The following is a 20,206-nucleotide window of genomic DNA, read 5'->3' as shown; positions in this document are numbered from 1 at the left end:
CCACTTTTACTTTTACTTCACTACAAACAAAATAATGTAGCAGCACTTATCAAGAGAACACGTGGTCATCCGTACAGCTTCTGATCTGGCAAGACTCACTAAATACAAATCCATCATTAGTAAATGATGCCTGAGTGTTGGTGTACCCCTGGCTATCCATACGTTTTAAAAACAAGAAAATGGTGCCATCTGCTTTGCTTAATATAAGGAACTTGAAATGATTTATACTTTTACTTTTGATAATTAAATATATTTCAGCAATTACATTTACTTTTGATACTTAAGTATATTTAGAAACAAATACTTTTAGACTTTTACTCAAGTAGTATTTTACTGGGTGACTTTCACTTTTACTTGAGTCACTTTCTATTAAGGTATCTTTACTTTTACTCAAGTACGACAATTGGGTACTTTTTTAACCACTGATGACGCCCCTGAACTCAACCGTTATGAACGTTCATCTTCACATTTTACTGTGTAGGGAAGTATTTAAACACTTGCTTAGGTCCTACCTCTGATCTTTGGACAATAAAGGCATTTAGTGTTGTCTAGAGCGAATGACTCTCTCTTTCTCTCTGCCCAGTAGCGTGATGGTCCTGTGATGCGCTACCCAGGCGTTGAGAGTTAGGGTCGTAGGGGTAACTAGCCCCCTGGGGTAACTGCCCCTCCCCCCGTAATTCACATTAAAACTACAAGATGTCACCAAATTATTTCTCCAACACGTTCCCTGGCTGCCACTACTATTGCTCAACAAAAAATGTCCTCTGTGTCATCACAACTTTTGGAGATATTTCAACGAAACAATTTTGTGATAAGTTTATCAAATGTTTTGAAATTGAAAGTTGTAGATACATTCCAATTAAGTTACATATATATATATATATTTTTTTTTAAATATACAAGTAGGGAAGCCCTAAGATAAATAATCCACTTGTTCAGAGAGAATATTTTTGAAAATGTTTGAGTAAAGTAGTAATATGCTTTATTTGTGACCTATGTACAAATTACAATTGTGCAATAGCAGAGCATAATAGAGTAACCACATCAATGTTACACTGAATTAATTAGTTCAGTTATTGTTATTAAATGTTATATTCCAATGTTATTTAATGTTATTAGTTATATTCCATTCCAATATTAAATTCCAATAAATAAAAAAATATGAATTAAAAACAACTTTTGAAAACCTTTTGCTCCTGAATGTCATTTTAAAGAATGCTGGGATTTAAAGACTGGTATGTATGTGTGTGGTTTGGAGGTGATTCTGTTAGTCCGTCAGAATGTGTGAGAAAGACCCTCGGTGTGTGTGTTCAGAGAACCACCCGCCCATGAAACAAGCTCACCCCCGGGGTCATGGGGTATGTCCCCACCGGTCCAGAGAGGGGGGAGTGCGGGGGAGGGAGGATAAGTCGAGTCGGAGCCGCGGGGTCTCTGATCTGACTGGAGGAGCTACATGGATTTCGTCTTATCTCACTTCTACTTACCAACTTCTCTCTCAATGACTCTAGGCACGTCACCGGGCTGGTGTGTGTGTGTGACAGGACAAGACAGGCCTGGACAGTTGTGTTTGTGTCGGTGTGTGTGGTGAAGTGTTGCGATGCGGCTCTTGCTCCTCCACGGTGTGTTTTTCCTCCAGTGTGTGCGGTTATCCCAGCAGCAGTTTCCCCGTCTCTGCGCCACCACGGAGGCCCTGCTCTCTAAGGAGTGCTGCCCGGTCTGGGATGGGGATGGCTCGGCTTGCGGGGCCAGCTCTGGCAGAGGGTTCTGCCGGGACGTGGAGGTATCGGATCTACCCAACGGGCTGAATTACCCGTTCTCCGGCTTGGACGACAGAGAGAGGTGGCCTCTGGTGTTTTATAACCGGACCTGCCAGTGCGCCTCCAACTACATGGGGTTCAACTGCGGAGAGTGCCAGTTCGGGCTGTTTGGTACTAACTGCGGGGAGAGGAGAGAGTCCGTGAGGCGGAACGTGTTTCACCTTTCGGCGGCGGAAAGGCGGAAACTAATCTCTTACCTCAACCTGGCCAAGCACACAGTCAGCCAGGATTACGTCATAGCTACCGGGACCTACCGGGAGATGAATAACGGGAGCACCCCACTGTTCTCTGACGTCTCGACCTATGACGTGTTTGTGTGGATGCACTACTATGTCTCGAGGAATGCTCTTCTCGGTGGACCGGGGAATGTCTGGACAGATGTGGATTTCGCCCACTGGGCTCCCGCCTTTCTGCCGTGGCACCGTGCGTACCTGCTGCACTGGGAGCGTGATATTCGGAAGCTGACCGGGGACTTTGAGTTCTCCATCCCGTACTGGGACTGGCGGGACGCGCAGGGCTGTGACGTCTGCACCGACGACCTGATGGGCGCCCGGAGCCCGCGAGACCCCAACCTCATCAGCCCGGCTTCAGTGTTCTCTTCCTGGAAGGTGAGACACCTTTCATCCTCTTCTTGTCTCTTCCATCCTCTTCCTTTCTCTTTTCTCTTCACCTCTCCTGCCTACCTATTTTCTCCTCCCTTCCTCTCACTCTCACTGTCACCTTGGCATTATTCTTAGAAGTTCACAATAGTCTCCACAGTGTTGTATTTTCATTGATGGTACGGGGAGGACTGGAGAGGAGAGGAGGAGAAGTCCCCCTTACACTATAGAGATGTAATCAACCAGACAGTACATGCTTCTCAACTCACAAAACGTGAATAGACATTTTAATAATTCAACTCTTCTTTATTACTTTTCCTGTGATGACTTGAATACTGTGATGATATACTATCATTGTTGAGCTCCCCTGTAGCCTAGATAGGAGGGAGGAGAGGTGGAGGACAGGAGAGGACTGGGGAGAGGAGAGGAGGACAGGACAGGACAGGAGAGGACTGTGGAGAGGAGAGGAGGACAGGACAGGACAGGAGAGGACTTGGGAGAGGAGAGGAGGACAGGACAGGAGAGGACTGGGGAGAGGAGAGGTGGAGGACAGGACAGGACAGGAGAGGACTGTGGAGAGGAGAGGAGGACAGGACAGGAGAGGACTGGGGAGAGGAGGACAGGACAGGAGAGGACTGTGGAGAGGAGAGGAGGACAGGACAGGAGAGGACTGTGGAGAGGAGAGGAGGACAGGACAGGAGAGGACTGGGGAGAGGAGAGGAGGACAGGACAGGAGAGGACTGTGGAGAGGAGAGGAGGACAGGACAGGAGAGGACTGGGGAGAGGAGGACAGGACAGGAGAGGACTGTGGAGAGGAGAGGAGGACAGGACAGGAGAGGACTGTGGAGAGGAGAGGAGGACAGGACAGGAGAGGACTGGGGAGAGGAGAAGAGAGGACAGGAGGAGAAAAGAGGAGAGGAATGGGGAGAGGAGAGGTTCGCAGAGGAGAGGAGGAGAAGAAAGGAGACGAGAGGAGATGAGGAAAAGAGAGGAGAAAACTGGGGAGAGGAGAGGAGAGGAGGGGGAGAGGAGGGTGGTTATCAGGAGACTGTCTGAGTACCTCATGTCTCTGCCAGAGGCCATGTTCTGTGATTAATACACACACACACACACACTCTCTCTCTCTCTCTCTCTCTCTCTCTCTCTCTCTCTCTCTCTCTCTCTCTCTCTCTCTCTCTCTCTCTCTCTCTCTCTCCACAGACTGTGGTGGGAGGCTGTAGGTGAATGGGAGAGAAGAGAGGAACCCCAGTATATATGGGGTTTGATTATATTACACAATATTATATGGGCAAAGAAAGTTGTGCTTTAGACTGAGAGGAAGAGAAGATGCTTTATAAAGTTCAACCAGGAGTAATTCTGATGTTTCAGTAAAATAAACCGTGCAGGGTCATAAAGCATCATTATCCAATGGATGACCTTCTACATATAGTATCTCCATCACTACTGCTGTCTCTAACTCATGTTGAAGTGAGCCTTATATAGTTTGTATACTGTGTGTGTGTGTGTGTGTGTGTGTGTGTGTGTGTGTGTGTGTGTGTGTGTGTGTGTGTGGTGTGTGTGTGTGTGTGTGTGTGTGTGTGTGTGTGTGTGTGTGTGTGTGTGTGTGTGTGTGTGTGTGTGTGTGAGAACGTGTTTAACTATACTTGTGAGGACCAGAACGAACAAAGTTTGACCAACTGGGGACATTTTGTTAGTTCCCACAAGGTCAAATGCTATTTCTAAGGGGTTTAGGTTTAAGGTCAGAATTAGTGTTTGGTTTAAAATTAGGTTTAGGGTTAGGAGCTAGGCTTAGGTTTAAGGTTAGGGTAAAGGTCAGGTTTTGGGTTTAAGTTTAGGGTTACGGTTAGGGTTATAGTTAAGGTTAGGGTTAGGGAAAATAGGATTTTGAATGGGACTGAATTTTATGTCCCCAGAAGGTTAGTTGTACAAAACTGTGTGTGTGTGTGTGTGTGTGTGTGTGTGTGTGTGTGTGTGTGTGTGTGTGTGTGTGTGTGTGTGTGTGTGTGTGTGTGTGTGTGTGTGTGTGTGTGTGTGTGTGTGTGTGTGTGTGTGGTTTGGAGGTGGTTCTCTGCCTGAGATCTGAATTTCTACATTGTAAAATAATAGTGAAGACATCACAACTATGACATAACACATATGGAATCATGAGGTAACCAAAACAAATCAAAATATATTTTATATTTTATATTCTTCAAAGTAGCCATCTTTTGCCTAAATGACAGCTTTGCACACGCTTGGCATTCTCTCAACCAGCTTCACCTGGAATGCTTTTCCAACAGTCTTGAAGGAGGTCCCACATATGCTGAGCACTTGTTGGCTGCTTTTCCTTCACTCTGTGGTCCAACTCATCCCAAACCATCTCAATTGGGTTGAGGTCAGGTGATTGTGGAGGCCAGGTCATCTGCAGCACTCCATCACTCTCCTTCTTGGTCAAATAGCCCTTACACAGCCTGGAGTTGTGTTGTGTCATTGTCCTGTTGAAAAATAAATGATAGTACCACTAAGTGCAAACCAGATGGGATGGCGTATCGCTGCAGAATGCTGTGGTAGCCATGCTGGTTAAGTGTGCCTTGAATTCTAAATAAATCATAGACAGTGTCACCAGCAAAGCACCCCAACAACATCACACCTCCTCCTCCATGCTTCACGGTGGGAACCACACATGCAGAGATCATCCGTTCACCTACTCTGCGTCTCACAAAGACACGGTGGTTGGAACCAAAAATCTCAAATTTGGACTCATCAGACCAAAGGACAGATTTCCACTGGTCTAATGTCCATTGCTCGTGTTTCTTGGATCAATCAAGTCTCTTCTTCTTATTGGTGTCCTTTAGTGGTGGTTTCTTTGCAGCAATTCAACAATGAAGGCCTGATTCACACAGTCTCCTCTGAACAGTTGATGTTGAGATGTGTCTGTTACTTTAACTCTGTGAAGCATTTATTTGGGCTGCAATCTGAGGTGCAGTTAACGCTAATGAACTTATCCTCTGAAGCAGAGCTAACTCTGGGTCTTCCTTTCCTGTGGCGGCCCTCATGAGAGCCAGTTTCATCATAGCGCTTGATGGATTTTGTGACTGCACTTGAAGAAACTTTCAAATTTCTTCATGTCTTACAGTAATTATGGACTGTCGTTTCTCTTTGCGTATTGAGCTGTCCTTGCCATAATATGGACTTGGTCTTTTACCAAATAGGGCTATCTTCTGTATTCCACCCCTACCTTGTCACAACACAACTGATTGGCTCAAACACATTAAGAAGGAAAGAAATTCCACAAATTAACTTTTAACAAGCCACACCTGTTAAATGAAATGCATTCAAGGTGACTACCTCATGACACTGGTCACTTTTCTGTTTACTACATGATTTCATATGTGTTATTTCATAGTTTTGATGTCTTTACTATTTTTCTAAAATGCAGAAAATAGTAAAAATAAAGAAAAAGCCTGGAATGAGTAGGTGTATCCATACTTATGACTGGTACTGCATGACCTATAATTAAGCAATAAGGCCTAAGGACTGTTCTTATGCACGACGCAACGCCCTTAGCCGTGGTATATTGGCCATATACCGTTAACCCCTGAGGTGCCATATTGCTATTAAAAACTGGTTAGCAACGTAATTAGAACAGTAAAAATAAATGTTTTGTCATACCCGTGGTATACCACGGCTTTCAGCCAATCAGCATTCAGGGCTCGAATCAACCAGTTTATAGATTTGAGGGAAATCGTTTTCCTTCCAAGAACTGGTAATTAAGTATGTTAAAAATAAGCTTTTCTGTGTTGGAATGGTGTGGGCGTACGTACCGCAACAACAGAATAGTGTGGGCGTATACCGGTCATAAAAAATATTCATGCAAGTAGACCCCTGATTGGCGAGCTCATCCTCCTCTGGAGGATAATGTCATCCGCTATGAGGAAATAGCAAACATTTTTTTAAAGATCTGTTTGAGAAACAAGTTTGAGGTGGGGTTTTTGAAGTGTTTTTCTCCAATTTATGCTTTGGCAACAGATGCGAGTATAGGATGAGTCAACAACTTTATTTGGGTCGGAGTTAAGAGAATATGAACTTTTAAAAGTGAGATTTTCACTGGACAGTTACTTTAATGCTAAAGCCTAGGCTTTAGCTCAGCAGGCTAACACAATCATGTGGTATGCAGTCGTCCTGATTCTATAGTTTTGTGTGTGTATATGTGTAGGTGATGTGTTCGCGTGCGGAAGACTACAGCGTGAGGGGTGTGCTGTGTGACGGTAGCGACGAGGGGCCGTTGCTGCGTAACCCTGGCAACCACAACCGTAACTTGGTTCCACGGTTGCCAACGGCAGCAGAGGTGGAGTTCACGGTCAGTCTCCGTGACTACGACACGGGAGCCATGGACCGCTCCGCTAACTTCAGCTTCAGAAACACAATGGAAGGTAAGTAGGGGTGTGTGTGTGTTATTAGTTCTAGACCTCTAGAAAGTCAGTAGTTCTAGAACACTCTAGAGAGCATTGTTCTAACCCTAACTCTTGTGTTGTATTCTGACCCCTGACCCCTAACCTCTAGGTGTCGGCAGCTCTGTGACAGGCCTGGGTAACAGTGTGGTGATGGGGATGACATCTAACCACTTATCTCTGACCCCTGACCTCTAGGTTCCGGCAGCCCTGTCAGGCCTGGGTAACAGTGTGGTGATGGGGATGACCTTTAATCCCTGAACTCTAGGTTTTGGCAGCTCTGTAACAGGCCTGGGTAACAGTGTGGTTTAGGGGGATGACCACTAACCTTTGACCTTTTACCCCTCACCTATAGGTTTTGGGAACCCTCAGACAGGCCTGGGTAACAGTAGGGTGATGGGGATGCACGCCTCTCTTCACATCTTCATGAATGGCTCCATGTCTTCAGTTCAGGGGTCAGCTAATGACCCTATTTTCCTACTGCACCACTCCTACGTCGACAGGTGAGCACACACATACACACACACACACACATGCACGCACACACCCACCCTCACCCTGTTTCTCTCTCTCTCTTTCTCTCTCTTTTTTTCTTTCCCCCAACACACACCCTCTCTCTCTCAATTCAATTCAAGTGCTTTATTGGCATGGGAAACATATGTTAACATTGCCAAAGCAAGTGAAGTAGATAAACAAAACTGAAATAAACAATAAAAATTAAGAGTAAACATAACACTCACAGAAGTTCCAAAAGAATAAAGACATTTCAAATGTTTTATTTTTTTTATTTCACCTTTATTTAACCAGGTAGACTAGTTGAGAACAAGTTCTCATTTACAACTGCGACCTGGCCAAGATAAAGCAAAGCAGTTCGACACATACAACAACACAGAGTTACACATGGAATAAACAAACATACAGTCAATAATACAGTAGAAAAGTCTATATACAGCATGTGCAAATGAGGTAGGATAAGGGAGGTAAGGCAATAAATAGGCCATGGTGGCGAAGTAATTACAATATAGCAATTAAACACTGAAATGGTAGGATGTGCAGAGGATGAATGTGCAAGTTGAGATACTGGGGTGCAAAGCAGCAAGATAAATAAATAAATACAGTACGGGGATGAGGTAGATTGGATGGGCTATTTACAGCTCTGACAGCTGGTGATTAAAGCTAGTGATGGAGGTAAGAGTCTCCAGCTTCAGAGATTTTTGCAGTTTGTTCCAGTCATTGGCAGCAGAGAACTGGAAGGAGAGGCGGCCAAAGGAAGAAGTGGCTTTGGGGATGACCAGTGAGATATACCTGCTGGAGCGCGTGCTATGGGTGGGTGCTGCTATGGTGACCAGTGAGATGAGATAAGGCGGGGCTTTACCTAGCAGAGACTTGTAGATGACCTGGAGCCAGTGGGTTTGGAGATGAGTATGAAGCGAGGGTCAGCCAACGAGAGCATACAGGTTGCAGTGGTGGGTAGTATATGGGGCTTTGGTGACAAAATGGATGGCACTGTGATAGACTGCATCCAATTTGTTGAGTAGAGTGTTGGAGGCTATTTTGTAAATGACATCGCCGAAGTTGAGGATCGGTAGGATGGTCAGTTTTACCAGGGTATGTTTAGCAGCATGTGTGAAGGATGCTTTGTTGCGAAATAGGAAGCCGATTCTAGATTTAATTTTGGATTGGAGATGTTTAATGTGAGTCTGGAAGGACAGTTTACAGTCTACATTTACATTTTTAGTCATTTAGCAGACGCTCTTATCCAGAGCGACTTACAGTAGTGAATGCATACATTTCATTTCATACATTTTCTTTATTTTTATTTTTTATTTTTTTCGTACTGGCCCCCCGTGGGAATCAAACCCACAACCCTGGCGTTGCAAACACCATGCTCTACCAACTGAACCAGACACCTAGGTATTTGTAGTTGTCCACATATTCTAAGTCAGAACCGTCCAGAGTAGTGATGCTGGACGGGCAGGCAGGTGAGGGCAGCGATCGGTTGAAGAGCATGCATTTAGTTTTACTTGCATTTAAGAGCAGTTGGAGGGAACGGAAGGAGAGTTGTATGGCATTGAAGCTGATCTGGAGGTTAGTTAACACAGTGTCCAATGAAGGGCCAGAGGTATACAGAATGGTGTCGTCTGTGTAGAGGTGGATCAAAGAATCACCAGCAGCGAGAGCGACATCATTGATGTATACAGAGAAAAGAGTCGGCCCGAGAATTGAACCATGTGGCACCCCCATAGAGACTGCCAGAGGTCCGGACAACAGGCCCTCTGATTTGACATACTGAACTCTATTGGAGAAGTAGTTGGTGAACCAAGCGAAGCAATCATTTGAGAAACCAAGGCTGTTGAGTCTGCCAATAAGAATGTTGTGATTGACAGAGTCGAAAGCCTTAGCCAGGTCGATGAATACGGCTGCACAGTAATGTCTTTTATCGATGGTGATTATGATATCGTTTAGGACCTTGAGCGTGGCTGAGGTGCACCAATGACCAGCTCTGAAACCAGATTGCATAGTGGAGAAGGTACGGTGAGATTGGAAATGGTCGGTAATCTGTTAACTTGGCAAATGTCTTATTATGTCTTATATACCGTGTTGTAACGATGTGTAAATAGTTAAAGTACAAAAGGGAAAATAAATAAACATAAATATGGGTTGTATTTACAATGGTGTTTGTTCTTCACTGTTTGCCCTTTTCTTCTGGCAACAGGTCACACATCTTGCTGCTGTGATGGCACACTGGTATTTCACCCAGTAGATATGGGAGTTTATCAAAATTGGGTTTGTTTTCAAATTCTTTGTGGATCTGTGTAATCTGAGGGAATTATTTGTCTAATATGGTCATACATTTGACAGGAGGTTAAGAAGTGCAGCTCAATTTCCACCTCATTTTGTGGGCAGTGTGCACATAGGCAGACCTGGCTCTCAATAGAAGACAGGCTATGGCGGCCTTTCTCAATAGCAAGGCTTTGCTCACTGAGTCTGTACATAGTCAAAGCTTTCCCTAAGTTTGGGTCAGTCACAGTGGTCAGGTATTCTGCCACTGTATACTCTGTTTAGGGCCAAATAGCGTTCAAGTTTGCGCCGTTTTTTTGTTCATTCTTTTCAATGTGTCAAGTAATTATCTTTTTGTTTTCTCATGATTTGGTTGGATCTAATTGTCTCTCTCTCTCTCTCTCTCTCTCTCTAGTATCTATGAGCAGTGGTTGAGGAGACATGCTCCAGAGCAGACCCAATACCCAGAGTTCAATGCTCCCATCGGCCACAACAGGCAGTACCACATGGTGCCCTTCATACCTCTACACAGGAACATAGAATACTTCACCTCCAGCAAAGACCTGGGGTACGAATACTCCTACATGCTCGACTCAGGTACGTGTGTGTTGTTGGCATGTTTTAATCGTGAATGCCTGAAGGATTGTAAAGGACTCATCCTCTCCTCTCCCCTCTCCTCCAGACCAGAGGATATCGGAGGTTCTCAGTCCTTACCTGGAACTGATGATGGAGGCGTGGCCCTGGTTGCTAGGGGCGTTGGTCCTGGGGGCCCTGGTAGCTATGACTGTGGCTGCGGTAGCTGTGACTATGACCCGGGTGTGTTGGGGTGCGTGGCCATGGCAACGTGGGGAGAAGAGTTCAGCGTTCCAGCTACCAGAAAGGGAACCTCTCATCATCAGCAGTGATAGTGATACCCCCAACTACCACACTGTTTAGCCCCAACTACCACACTGTTTAGCCCCAACAACCACACTATATACCCCCAACTACCACACTGTTTAGCCCCAACTACCACACTGTTTAGCCCCAACTACCCCACTATTTAGCCCCAACAACCACACTATATATCCCCAACTGCCACACTGTTAAGTCCCAACTACCCCACTATATACCCCCAACTACCACACTGTTTAGCCCCAACTACCACACTGTTTAGTCCCAACTACCCCACTACATACCCCCAACTACCACACTGTTTAGCCCCAACTACCACACTGTTTAGCCCCAACAACCCCACTATTTAGCCCCAACTACCCCAAATGCCACACTGTTTATCCCCAACTACCACACTGTTTAGCCCCAACTACCACACTGTTTAGCCCCAACAACCCCACTATTTAGCCCCAACTACCCCAAATGCCACACTGTTTATCCCCAACTACCACACTGTTTAGCCCCAACTACCACACTATTTAGCCCCAACAACCACACTATTTAGCCCCAACTACCCCACTATTTAGCCCCCCACACGAGCCCCACCCCACAGCCCCCTCCCGCCCCTGTTACCCCCCCCCGGCCCCAACTACCCCACTATTTAGCCCCCCCCTGTGCCCCACCCCCCGTCCGTCCGACCAGTAAAAGGGGTTGTTTGTTATTATAGTTCGGTCAGGGCGTGGCAGGGGGTGTTTGTTTAGTGTGTTTCGGGTTTTTTGGGGCAATGTTCTATGTTAGTCTATTTCTATGCTTAGTTTATTGGGTTGACCTTCAGTTGGAGGCAGCTGTTCCTCGTTGCCCATAATTGAAGGTCCTATTTAATAGGGGTGTTTGTTCATTGGGATTTGTGGTTAGTTGTTTCTCCGTATAGTCATTGGTCCTTACGGGACTGTTTTTCGTCGTTGTTTCGGTTCAAGTGTTTTGTCTCGTTTATTTAATAAATAAGAAGATGAGCATACACATTCCCGCTGCGTTTTGGTCTACTCCATACGACGAACGTGACAATTTACCCCCAACTACCACACTGTTTAGCCCCAAATGCCACACTGTTTATCCCCAACTACCACAATATTTAGCCCCAACTACCACACTATTTATCCCCAACTACCCCACTGTTTAGCCCCAACTACCACACTGTTTAGCCCCAAATGCCCCACTATTTAGTCCCAACAACCACACTGTTTAGCCCCAACTACCCCAAATGCCACATTGTTTATCCCCAACTACCACACTGTTTATCCCCAAATGCCCCACTATTTAGCCCCAACAACCACACTGTTTAGCCCCAACAACCACACTGTTTAGCCCCAACAACCACACTGTTTAGCCCCAACAACCACACTGTTTAGCCCCAACTACCACACTGTTTAGCCCCAACAACCACACTGTTTAGCCCTAACTACCCCACTGTTTAGCCCCAACTACCCCACTTTTTAGCCCCAACTACCACACTGTTTAGCCCCAAATGTCCCACTATTTAGCCCCAACAACCACACTGTTTAGCCCCAACAACCACACTGTTTAGCCCCAACAACCACACTGTTTAGCCCCAACTACCACACTGTTTAGCCCCAACAACCACACTATATAGCCCCAACTACCACACTGTTTAGCCCCAACTACCACACTGTTTAGCCCCAACAACCACACTGTTTAACCCCAACAACCACACTGTTTAGCCCCAACCCCCTGAGCCCCACCCCCTGTTTAGCCCCAACAACCAGCCCCACCCCCTGTTTAGCCCCCACCCACTGACCCCACCCCCTGTTTAGCCCCAACTACCCCACGAGCCCCCTACCCCTTTAGCCCCAACTACCACACTGTTTAGCCCCAACTACCCCACTGTTTAGCCCCAACTACCACACTGTTTAGCCCCAACTACCCCACTGTTTAGCCCCAACAACCACACTCTTTAGCCCCAACAACCACACTGTTTAGCCCCAACAACCACGCTGTGTAGCTCCAACTACCACACTGTATAGCCCCAACAATCACATTGTTTAGCCCCAGCAACTATACAGCCAACTCCTAGCCCTGCAACCCTAGGCTACAGCCAAGCCGTAACCTTTAAATTACCACCCAGACAATTCCTTGCCTATCTGCCACACCTGCCAACATGTGACGGGGCCCTATGTACAGTTGATGTCGGTAGTTAACATACACCTTAGCCAAATACATTTAAAATCAGTTTTTCACAATTTCTGAAATGTAATCCTAGTAAAAATTCCCAGTCGTAGGTCAGTTAGGATCACCACTTCATTTTAAGAATGTGAAGTGTCAGAATAATAGTAGAGAGAGTGATTTATTTCAGCTTTTATTAACTTGGCTCAAACGTTTCGGGTAGCCTTCCACAAGCTTCCCACAATAAGTTGGGTGAATTTTGGCCCATTCCTCCTGACAGAGCTGGTGTAACTGAATCAGGTTTGTAGGCCTCCTTGCTCACACACGCTTTTTCAGTTCTGCCCACTAATTTTCTATAGGATTGAGGTCATGGCTTTGTGAAGGCCACTCCAATACCTTGAGTTTGTCGTCCTTAAGCCATTTTGACACAACTTTGGAAGTATGCTTGGGGTCATTGTCCATTTGGAAGACCCATTTGCGACCAAGCTTTAACTTCCTGACTGATGTCTTGAGATTTTGCTTCAATATATCCACATAATTTTCCTTCTCATGGTGCTATCTATTTTGTGAAGTGCACCAGTGCCTCCTGCAGCAAAGCACCCCGACAACATGATGCTGCCACCCCCGTGCTTCCCGGTTGGGATGGTGTTCTTCGGCTTGCAAGCCTCCCCTTTTTTCCTCCAAACATAACGATGGCCATTATGGCCAAACAGTTCTATTTTTGTTTCATCAGACCAGAGGACATTTCTCCAAAAAGTACAATCTTTGTCCCCATGTGCAGTTGCAAACCGTAGTCTGGCTTTTTTATGGTGGTTTTGGAGCAGTGGCTTCTTCCTTGCTAAGCAGCCCTTCAGGTTATGTCGATATATGACTTGTTTTACTGTGGATATAGATACTTTTGCACCTGTTTCCTCCAGCATCTTCACAAGGTCCTTTGCTGTTGTTCTGGGATTGATTTGCACTTTTCGCACCAAAGTACGTTCATCTCTAGGAGACAGAACGCGTCTCCTTCCTGAGCGGTATGACGGCTGCGTGGTCCCATGGTGTTTATACTTGCGTACTATTGTTTGTACAGATGAACGTGGTACCTTCAGGCGTTTGGAAATTGCTCCCAAGGATGAACCAGACTTGCAGAGGTCTCCAATTTTTTTGTCTGAGGTCTTGGCTGATTTATTTAGATTTTCCCATGATGTCAAGCAAAGAGGCACTAAGTTTGAAGGTAGGCCTTGAAATACATCCACAGGTACACCTCCAATTGACTCAAATTATGTCAGTTAGCCTATCAGAAGCTTTTTCGGGAATTTTCCAAGCTGTAGCAGTTTGGACTACTGTGACTATCAGTAAAATAAACTCAGCAAAAAAAGAAACGTCCTCTCACTGTCAACTGCGTTTATTGTGTAAATATTTGTATGAACATAACAAGACTCAACAACTGAGACATAAACTGAACAAGGTCCACAGACATGTGACTAACAGAAATGGAATGATGTGTCCCTGAACAAAGGGGGGTGGGGGGGGGCGGGGGGGGGGTCAAAAAATCAAAAGTAACAGTCAGTATCTGGTGTGGCCACCAGCTGCATTAAGTACTGCAGTGCATCTCCTCCTCATGGACTGCACCAGATTTGCCAGTTCTTGCTGTGAGATGTTACCCCACTCTTCCACCAGGGCACCTGCAAGTTCCCAGACATTTCTGGGGGGAATGGCCCTAGCCCTCACCCTCCGATCCAACAGGTCCCAGACGTGCTCAATAGGATTGAGATCCGGGCTCTTCGCTGGCCATGGCAGAACACTGACATTCTTGTCTTGCAGGAAATCATGCACAGAACGAGCAGTATGGCTGGTGGCATTGTCATGCTGGAGGGTCATGTCAGGATGAGCCTGCAGGAAGGGTACCACATGAGGGAGGTGGATGTCTTCCCTGTAACGCACAGCGTTGAGATTGCCTGCAATGACAACAAGCTCAGTCCGATGATGCTGTGACACACTGCCCCAGACCATGATGGACCCTTCACCTCCAAATCGATCCCACTCCAGAGTACAGGCCTCGGTGTAAAGTTAATTCCTTCGACGATAAACACAAATCCGAACATCACCCCTGGTGAGACAAAACCGCGACTCGTCAGTGAAGAGCACTTTTGCCAGTCCTGTCTGGTCCAGCAACGGTGGGTTTGTGCCCATATGCGATGTTGTTGCCGGTGATGTCTGGTGAGGACCTGCCTTACAACAGGCCTACAAGCCCTCAGTCCAGCCTCTCTCAGCCTATTGCGGACAGTTTGTGCACTGATGGAGGTTTTGTGCATTCCTGGTGTAACTCGGGCAGTTGATGTTGCCATCCTGTTCCTGTCCCGCAGGTGAGATGTTAGGATGTACTGTTCCTGTGCAGGTGTTGTTACACGTGGTCTGCCACTGCGAGAACGATCAGATGTCCTTCCTGTCTCCCTGTAGCGCTGTCTGAGGCGTCTCACAGTACAGACATTGCAATTTATTGCCCTGGCCATATCTGCAGTCCTCATGCCTCCTTGCAGCATGCCTAAGGCATGTTCACGCAGATGAGCAGGGATCCTGGGCATCTTTCTTTTGGTGTTTTTCAGAGTCAGTAGAAAGGCCTCTTTAGTGTCCTAAGTTTTCATAACTGTGACCTTAATTGCCTACCGTCTGTAAGCTGTTAGTGTCCTAACGACCGTTCCACAGGTGCATGTTCATTTCCATTGTTCATGGTTCACTGATCAAGCATTGGAAACAGTGTTTAAACCCTTTACAATGAAGATCTGTGACGTTATTTGGATTTTTACGAATTATCTTTGAAAGACAGGGTCCTGAAAAAGGGACGTTTCTTTTTTTGCTGAGTTTATAAACACAACGTGTAAAGTTTTGGTCCCATGTGTCATGAGCTGAAATAAATGATCCCAGAAATTTTCCATACACACAAAAAGCTTATTTCTCTCAAATGTTGTGCACAAATTTGTTTACATCCCTGTTAGTGAGCATTTCTCGTTTGCCAAGATAATACATCCACCTGACGTGTGGCATATCAAGAAGCTGATTAAACAGCATGTCATTGTGCTGGGGATAATAAAAGGCCACTCTAAAATGTGCAGTTTTGTCACTCAACACAATGCCACAGATGTCTCAAGTTTTGAGGGAGCATGCAATTGGCATGCTGACTGCAGGAATGTCCACCAGAGCTGTTGCCAGAGAATTACATTTTCTTTTAGAAAATTTGGCAGTACGTCCAACCGGACTCACAATCGCAGACCACGTGTTACCACGCCAGCCCAGGACCTCCACATCCGTCTTCTTCACCTGCGGGATCATCTGAGACAAGCCACTCGGACAGCTGATGAAACTGTGGATTTTCACAACCAAAGAATTTCTGCACAAACTGTCAGAAACCGTCTCAGGGAAGCTCATCTGCATGCTTGTCAGTCCTCATAAGGTCGTAACTGACTTAAGTGGGCGAATGCTCACCTTCGATGGCCACTGGCACGCTGGAGGAGTGTGCTCTTGACAGATGAATCCTGGTTTCAACTGTACCAGGCAGATGGTAGACCACGGGTATGGTGTTGTGTAGGCGAGCTATTTGCTGACGTCAACGTTGTGAACAGAGTGCCCCATGGTGGCGGTGGGGTTATGGTATGGGCAGGCCTAAGCTATGGACAACAAACACAATTGCATTTTATCGATGGCAATTTGAATACACAGAGATACCGTGATGAGATCATTGTTGCTCCATTCATCAACCGCCATCACCCCATGTTTCAGTATGATAATGCATGGCCCCATGTCGCAAGGATCTGTACACAATTCCTGGATGCTGAAAGTTTCCAAGTTCTTCCATGGCCTGCATACTCACCAGAGATGTCACCCATTGAGCACGTTTAGGATGCTCTGGATCGACGTGTACGACAGTGTGTTCCAGTTCCCGCCAATATCCAGCAACTTCGCACAGACATTGAGGAGGAGTGGGACAACATTCCACCGGCCACAATCAACAGATTGATCAACTCTGTGCAAAGGAGATATCGTGCTGCATGAGGCAAATGGTGGTAACAGCAGATACTGACAGTTTCTGATCCACACCCCTACCTTTTTTTAAGGTATCTGTGACCAACAGATGCATATCTGTATTCCCAGTCATGTAAAATCCATAGATTAGGGCCTAATGTATTTATTTAAATTGACTGATATACTTATACGTTGTCGTGTCTTTGGGGGTACCATTAAACGGAAGATATGTTTATCAATTAGCTCCCTGTAATTATTATCACGCGATTAAACTGATTAATCGTTTAATTGTAATTAACTAGGAGATCGGGGCACCAAGGAGAATATTCAGATTACAAAGCTATAATTTTCCTAATATAACTTTCCTGTACTATAATATTATATTCTATTATAGTATAGGCCGATTATCTTCTAGTTTCAATGGTGTATTTTACCTCTAGTCCAGTCTCATTCCAAACGTCGTAAATTGTTGTATCTGCACGAACCCAGTCTTTACTAAAATCATCCATACATCAATTGTCTTAAAATCATTTATTTACTACACTAAGTAATTAACAGAAAAACATACAAACAGCAACTATCGTCACAGAGGATTGGTAGAGGAATGTGCCCTAGTGGGCTAAACAGCCCGTTGAACAATGGATCATAAAAGGTCAGCTGTGGCACACAGAGTTCATTAATATTAACAATTGACAATTGAAGGCTCACTCATTCGGGAACAATTGCAATCAATATATATTTACGCTCAGTGTGTCGTTCTGATTCTTGTTGGAGAGTAGTTCTGATGGAGAGTCTCTCTCTCGGTTAAAATGGATCTTTCAAAGCGACATTCATTAATGTCGTCATCGAATGGTTGTTTCGTTGGTCTTCGCGTTCAATGATATAATTTACTTAGCTGCAGACTAATAATTAATATCAAAGACTTGTTCTTATTCTGTCAGTATCAATAGTCTAAAAGTTAACCACGTGGTATGGTTCACTTTCAGTAGAGGAATTGGAAGGTAAAACCTATTAGCCAACGGAGTGTAGGCCTGGTCTGAAGAAATGTAAATCCGGGGGTGTTTTATAGTGCCCATAGAACAGCTTGTCAAATGACGCCTGGTCCTGTATGGGTCCCTGGGGGCGTGCCTATGACTGAGTTAGATTTGGTTACAGAAATACAATTCTATCACATTACATCAGTACAATAGCATCTCAATGTCTTACAAAAGCTTTATCCTTATTAATACATTCCATACACCCATATGATGCAAGTCTTAAGCTGAGTCTATTATATAAACAGTTTTATGGTAATATGGCTATATTGTCTCTTCTGAGTATCACAAAATTGTACCAAGCGGATCAATTCGTAGCTGGATTCTTCACCAATCTTCCATACCTTCTCCAGAACACAAAATGTCGCTTGGCCCTCCAATTCTATGAGTTGGAAGAATTTCCTGTGTCTCTCTATGGGCCATGTGGCCAGAGACTCTCCTGGAATTTTAGAGTTTTTACAACCCTTTACACACAGGGTGGATTGGGGGGGGGGGGTAGGTTGGGTGGTGGTGCAACAGGGAGGGGATCAACTGTCCTCCCTGTACCAAAAGAGGCCAACGTCATAACAACGTACAGTCAGGTCCATTAAATATTTGGACATTGACCAAGTTATTATTATTAATTTAGCTGTCTACCACAGCATATTGGAGTTGAAACTAAATTATGAATATGAATATTGAGGGTATTTACATCCAAATTGGGTGAACGGTGTGGGAATTACAGCACTTTTATATGTGGTCCCCCCTTTTTAAGGGACCAAAGGTAATTGGACAATTGGCTGCTCAGCTGTTCCATGGCCAGGTATGTGTTATTCCCTCATTAGTTCATTTGCAAGTAAGCAGATAAACGGTCTAGAGTTGAAGTCCAAAGAGCTGTCACTGCCAGTGAAGCAAGCCATCATTAGGCTGAAAAAGAAAGAACACACTGGTGAGCGCAGGAACACCAAAAGGCCCGGAAGACCACAGAAAACAACTGTGGGGGATGACAGAAGATTAATGTTATGGCCACTAAAATGTATTAAATTGTTTTGTTTTTCCTCATCAATCTACACACAATACCCTAGAATGGCAAAGCAAAAACAGGTTTAAAATGTTTGATAATTTCAAAAAAATACAAAACTGAAATCACATTTGCAAAAGTATTCAGACCCTTTACTCAGTACTTTGTTGAAGTACCTTTTGGCAGCAATTGCAGCAGAGTCTTCTTGGATATGACGCTACAAGCTTGACACACCTGTATTTTGGGAGTTTCTCGCATTCTTCTCAGCAGATCCTCTCAAGCTCTGTCAAGTTGAATAGGGAGCGTCGCTGCACTGCTATTTTCAGTGCAAGTCCGGGCTCTGGCTGGGCCACTCAAGGACATTCAGAGACTTGTCTTGAAGTCATTCCTGCGTTGTCTTGGCTTTGCTTAGGGTCGTTGTCCTGTTGGAAGGTAAACCTTTACCCCAGTCGGAGGTCCTGAGTGCTCTGACATGCACTGTCAACTGTGGGACCTTATATAGACAGGTGTGTGCCTTTCCAAATCATGTCCAATCAATTGAATTTACCACAGGTGGACTCCAATCAAGTTGTAGAAACATCTCAAGGATGATTAATGAATACAGGATGCACCTGAGCTCAATTTCGAGTCTTATAGCAAAGTGCCTGAATACTTGTGTAAATAAGGAATTTCTGTTTTTATATTGTATAAATTTCCTAAATTTCACAAAACCTGTTTTCGCTTTGTCATTATGGGGAATTGTGTGTAGATTACTGAGGATTTTTTTCTATTTAATCCATTTTAGAAAAAATATGTAATGTAACAAAATGTGGAAAAGTCAAGGGGTCTGAATATTTTCCGTAGGCACTGTATGTTTCAGTAAGGTTGGCTTCTTAGCGTTCATAGCAATGGTTATCAACTGTACCACAGAGATGGAATGTAAGTCACAGAAAATAGATGTTGTGGTGTCATCTGCAGAGAACTACTTGGGGGTACAAGATACATAAGTTACAGGGTGTGTGGAGTGGCCGTGTCCCGTCCTCTCAGGTCTTTAGCCTGGGGTAGGATCAGATGGGTTAAAGTAGTGGAATAAGGGGGTGGGTTTTAATGAGTGTAGGGTTAGTTGGTAGCGTAATTAAAAATATATTTGTATTTTATATTTCCCATTTCCCCATTTATACTATAGTTCAGTTGGGGGCTTTAATGCAACATATTGAATGCCAACATATTAAACTCCAATGAAGAAGAAGAAGAAGAAGAGTTACACCCGTGAGGGTCAATTATCGGAATGGTCAGTAGTAGAAAGACAGGAAGAAAAGAGATCATGATACAGAAAGCAGTGGAGCGTCTTCTAAAGAATGCATAAAGAGGTCCAAGGTAGGAAGCAAGAGAAATTATGTGTTGGAGTGGAAAGTGGTGATAGCATTTTATTTTGTATTTTTTTATTTCACCTTTATTTAACCAGGTAGGCCAGTTGAGGACAAGTTCTCATTTACAACTGCAACCT

General features: G+C 44.9%; 2 protein-coding genes across 2 annotated transcripts; one reads left to right on the top strand and one right to left on the bottom strand.

Moving 5' to 3' along the window:
• The first annotated feature begins 1,425 nt into the window (after positions 1-1,425).
• On the top strand, positions 1,426-11,085 carry LOC106569882 (tyrosinase). The gene is made up of 5 exons (XM_014141595.3): positions 1,426-2,425; positions 6,612-6,828; positions 7,202-7,349; positions 10,043-10,224; positions 10,310-11,085. Exons 1-5 carry the CDS (start codon positions 1,598-1,600, stop codon positions 10,561-10,563), a joined length of 1,629 nt encoding a protein of 542 aa, XP_013997070.1. The 5' UTR covers positions 1,426-1,597; the 3' UTR covers positions 10,564-11,085.
• A 3,434-nt stretch (positions 11,086-14,519) lies between these two features.
• LOC145860305 (uncharacterized) lies at positions 14,520-15,593 on the bottom strand. Its single transcript, XM_082960667.1, has one exon. The coding sequence runs from the start codon at positions 15,249-15,251 to the stop codon at positions 14,544-14,546; it is 708 nt and encodes a 235-aa protein (XP_082816793.1). The 5' UTR covers positions 15,252-15,593; the 3' UTR covers positions 14,520-14,543.
• Between the last annotated feature and the right edge of the window lie 4,613 nt (positions 15,594-20,206).

The sequence above is a fragment of the Salmo salar genome, chromosome 14 (assembly GCF_965601325.2).
Source record: "Salmo salar chromosome 14, fSalSal1, whole genome shotgun sequence".
NCBI lineage: Eukaryota > Metazoa > Chordata > Actinopteri > Salmoniformes > Salmonidae > Salmo > Salmo salar.
The sequence above is the reverse complement of the archived record's forward strand: the minus strand, read 5'-3'. Positions and strand labels throughout refer to the sequence as shown.

Excerpts from the sequence above, each read along its gene's own strand:
- LOC145860305 (XM_082960667.1), bottom strand. The coding sequence starts at position 15,251 with ATGCCCAGGATCCCTGCTCATCTGCGTGAACATGCCTTAGGCATGCTG.
- LOC106569882 (XM_014141595.3), top strand. The coding sequence starts at position 1,598 with ATGCGGCTCTTGCTCCTCCACGGTGTGTTTTTCCTCCAGTGTGTGCGG. Across the intron at positions 2,426-6,611 it reads CAGTGTTCTCTTCCTGGAAG|GTGATGTGTTCGCGTGCGGA; the intron begins GTGAGACACCTT and ends GTATATGTGTAG. Across the intron at positions 6,829-7,201 it reads CTTCAGAAACACAATGGAAG|GTTTTGGGAACCCTCAGACA; the intron begins GTAAGTAGGGGT and ends CCTCACCTATAG.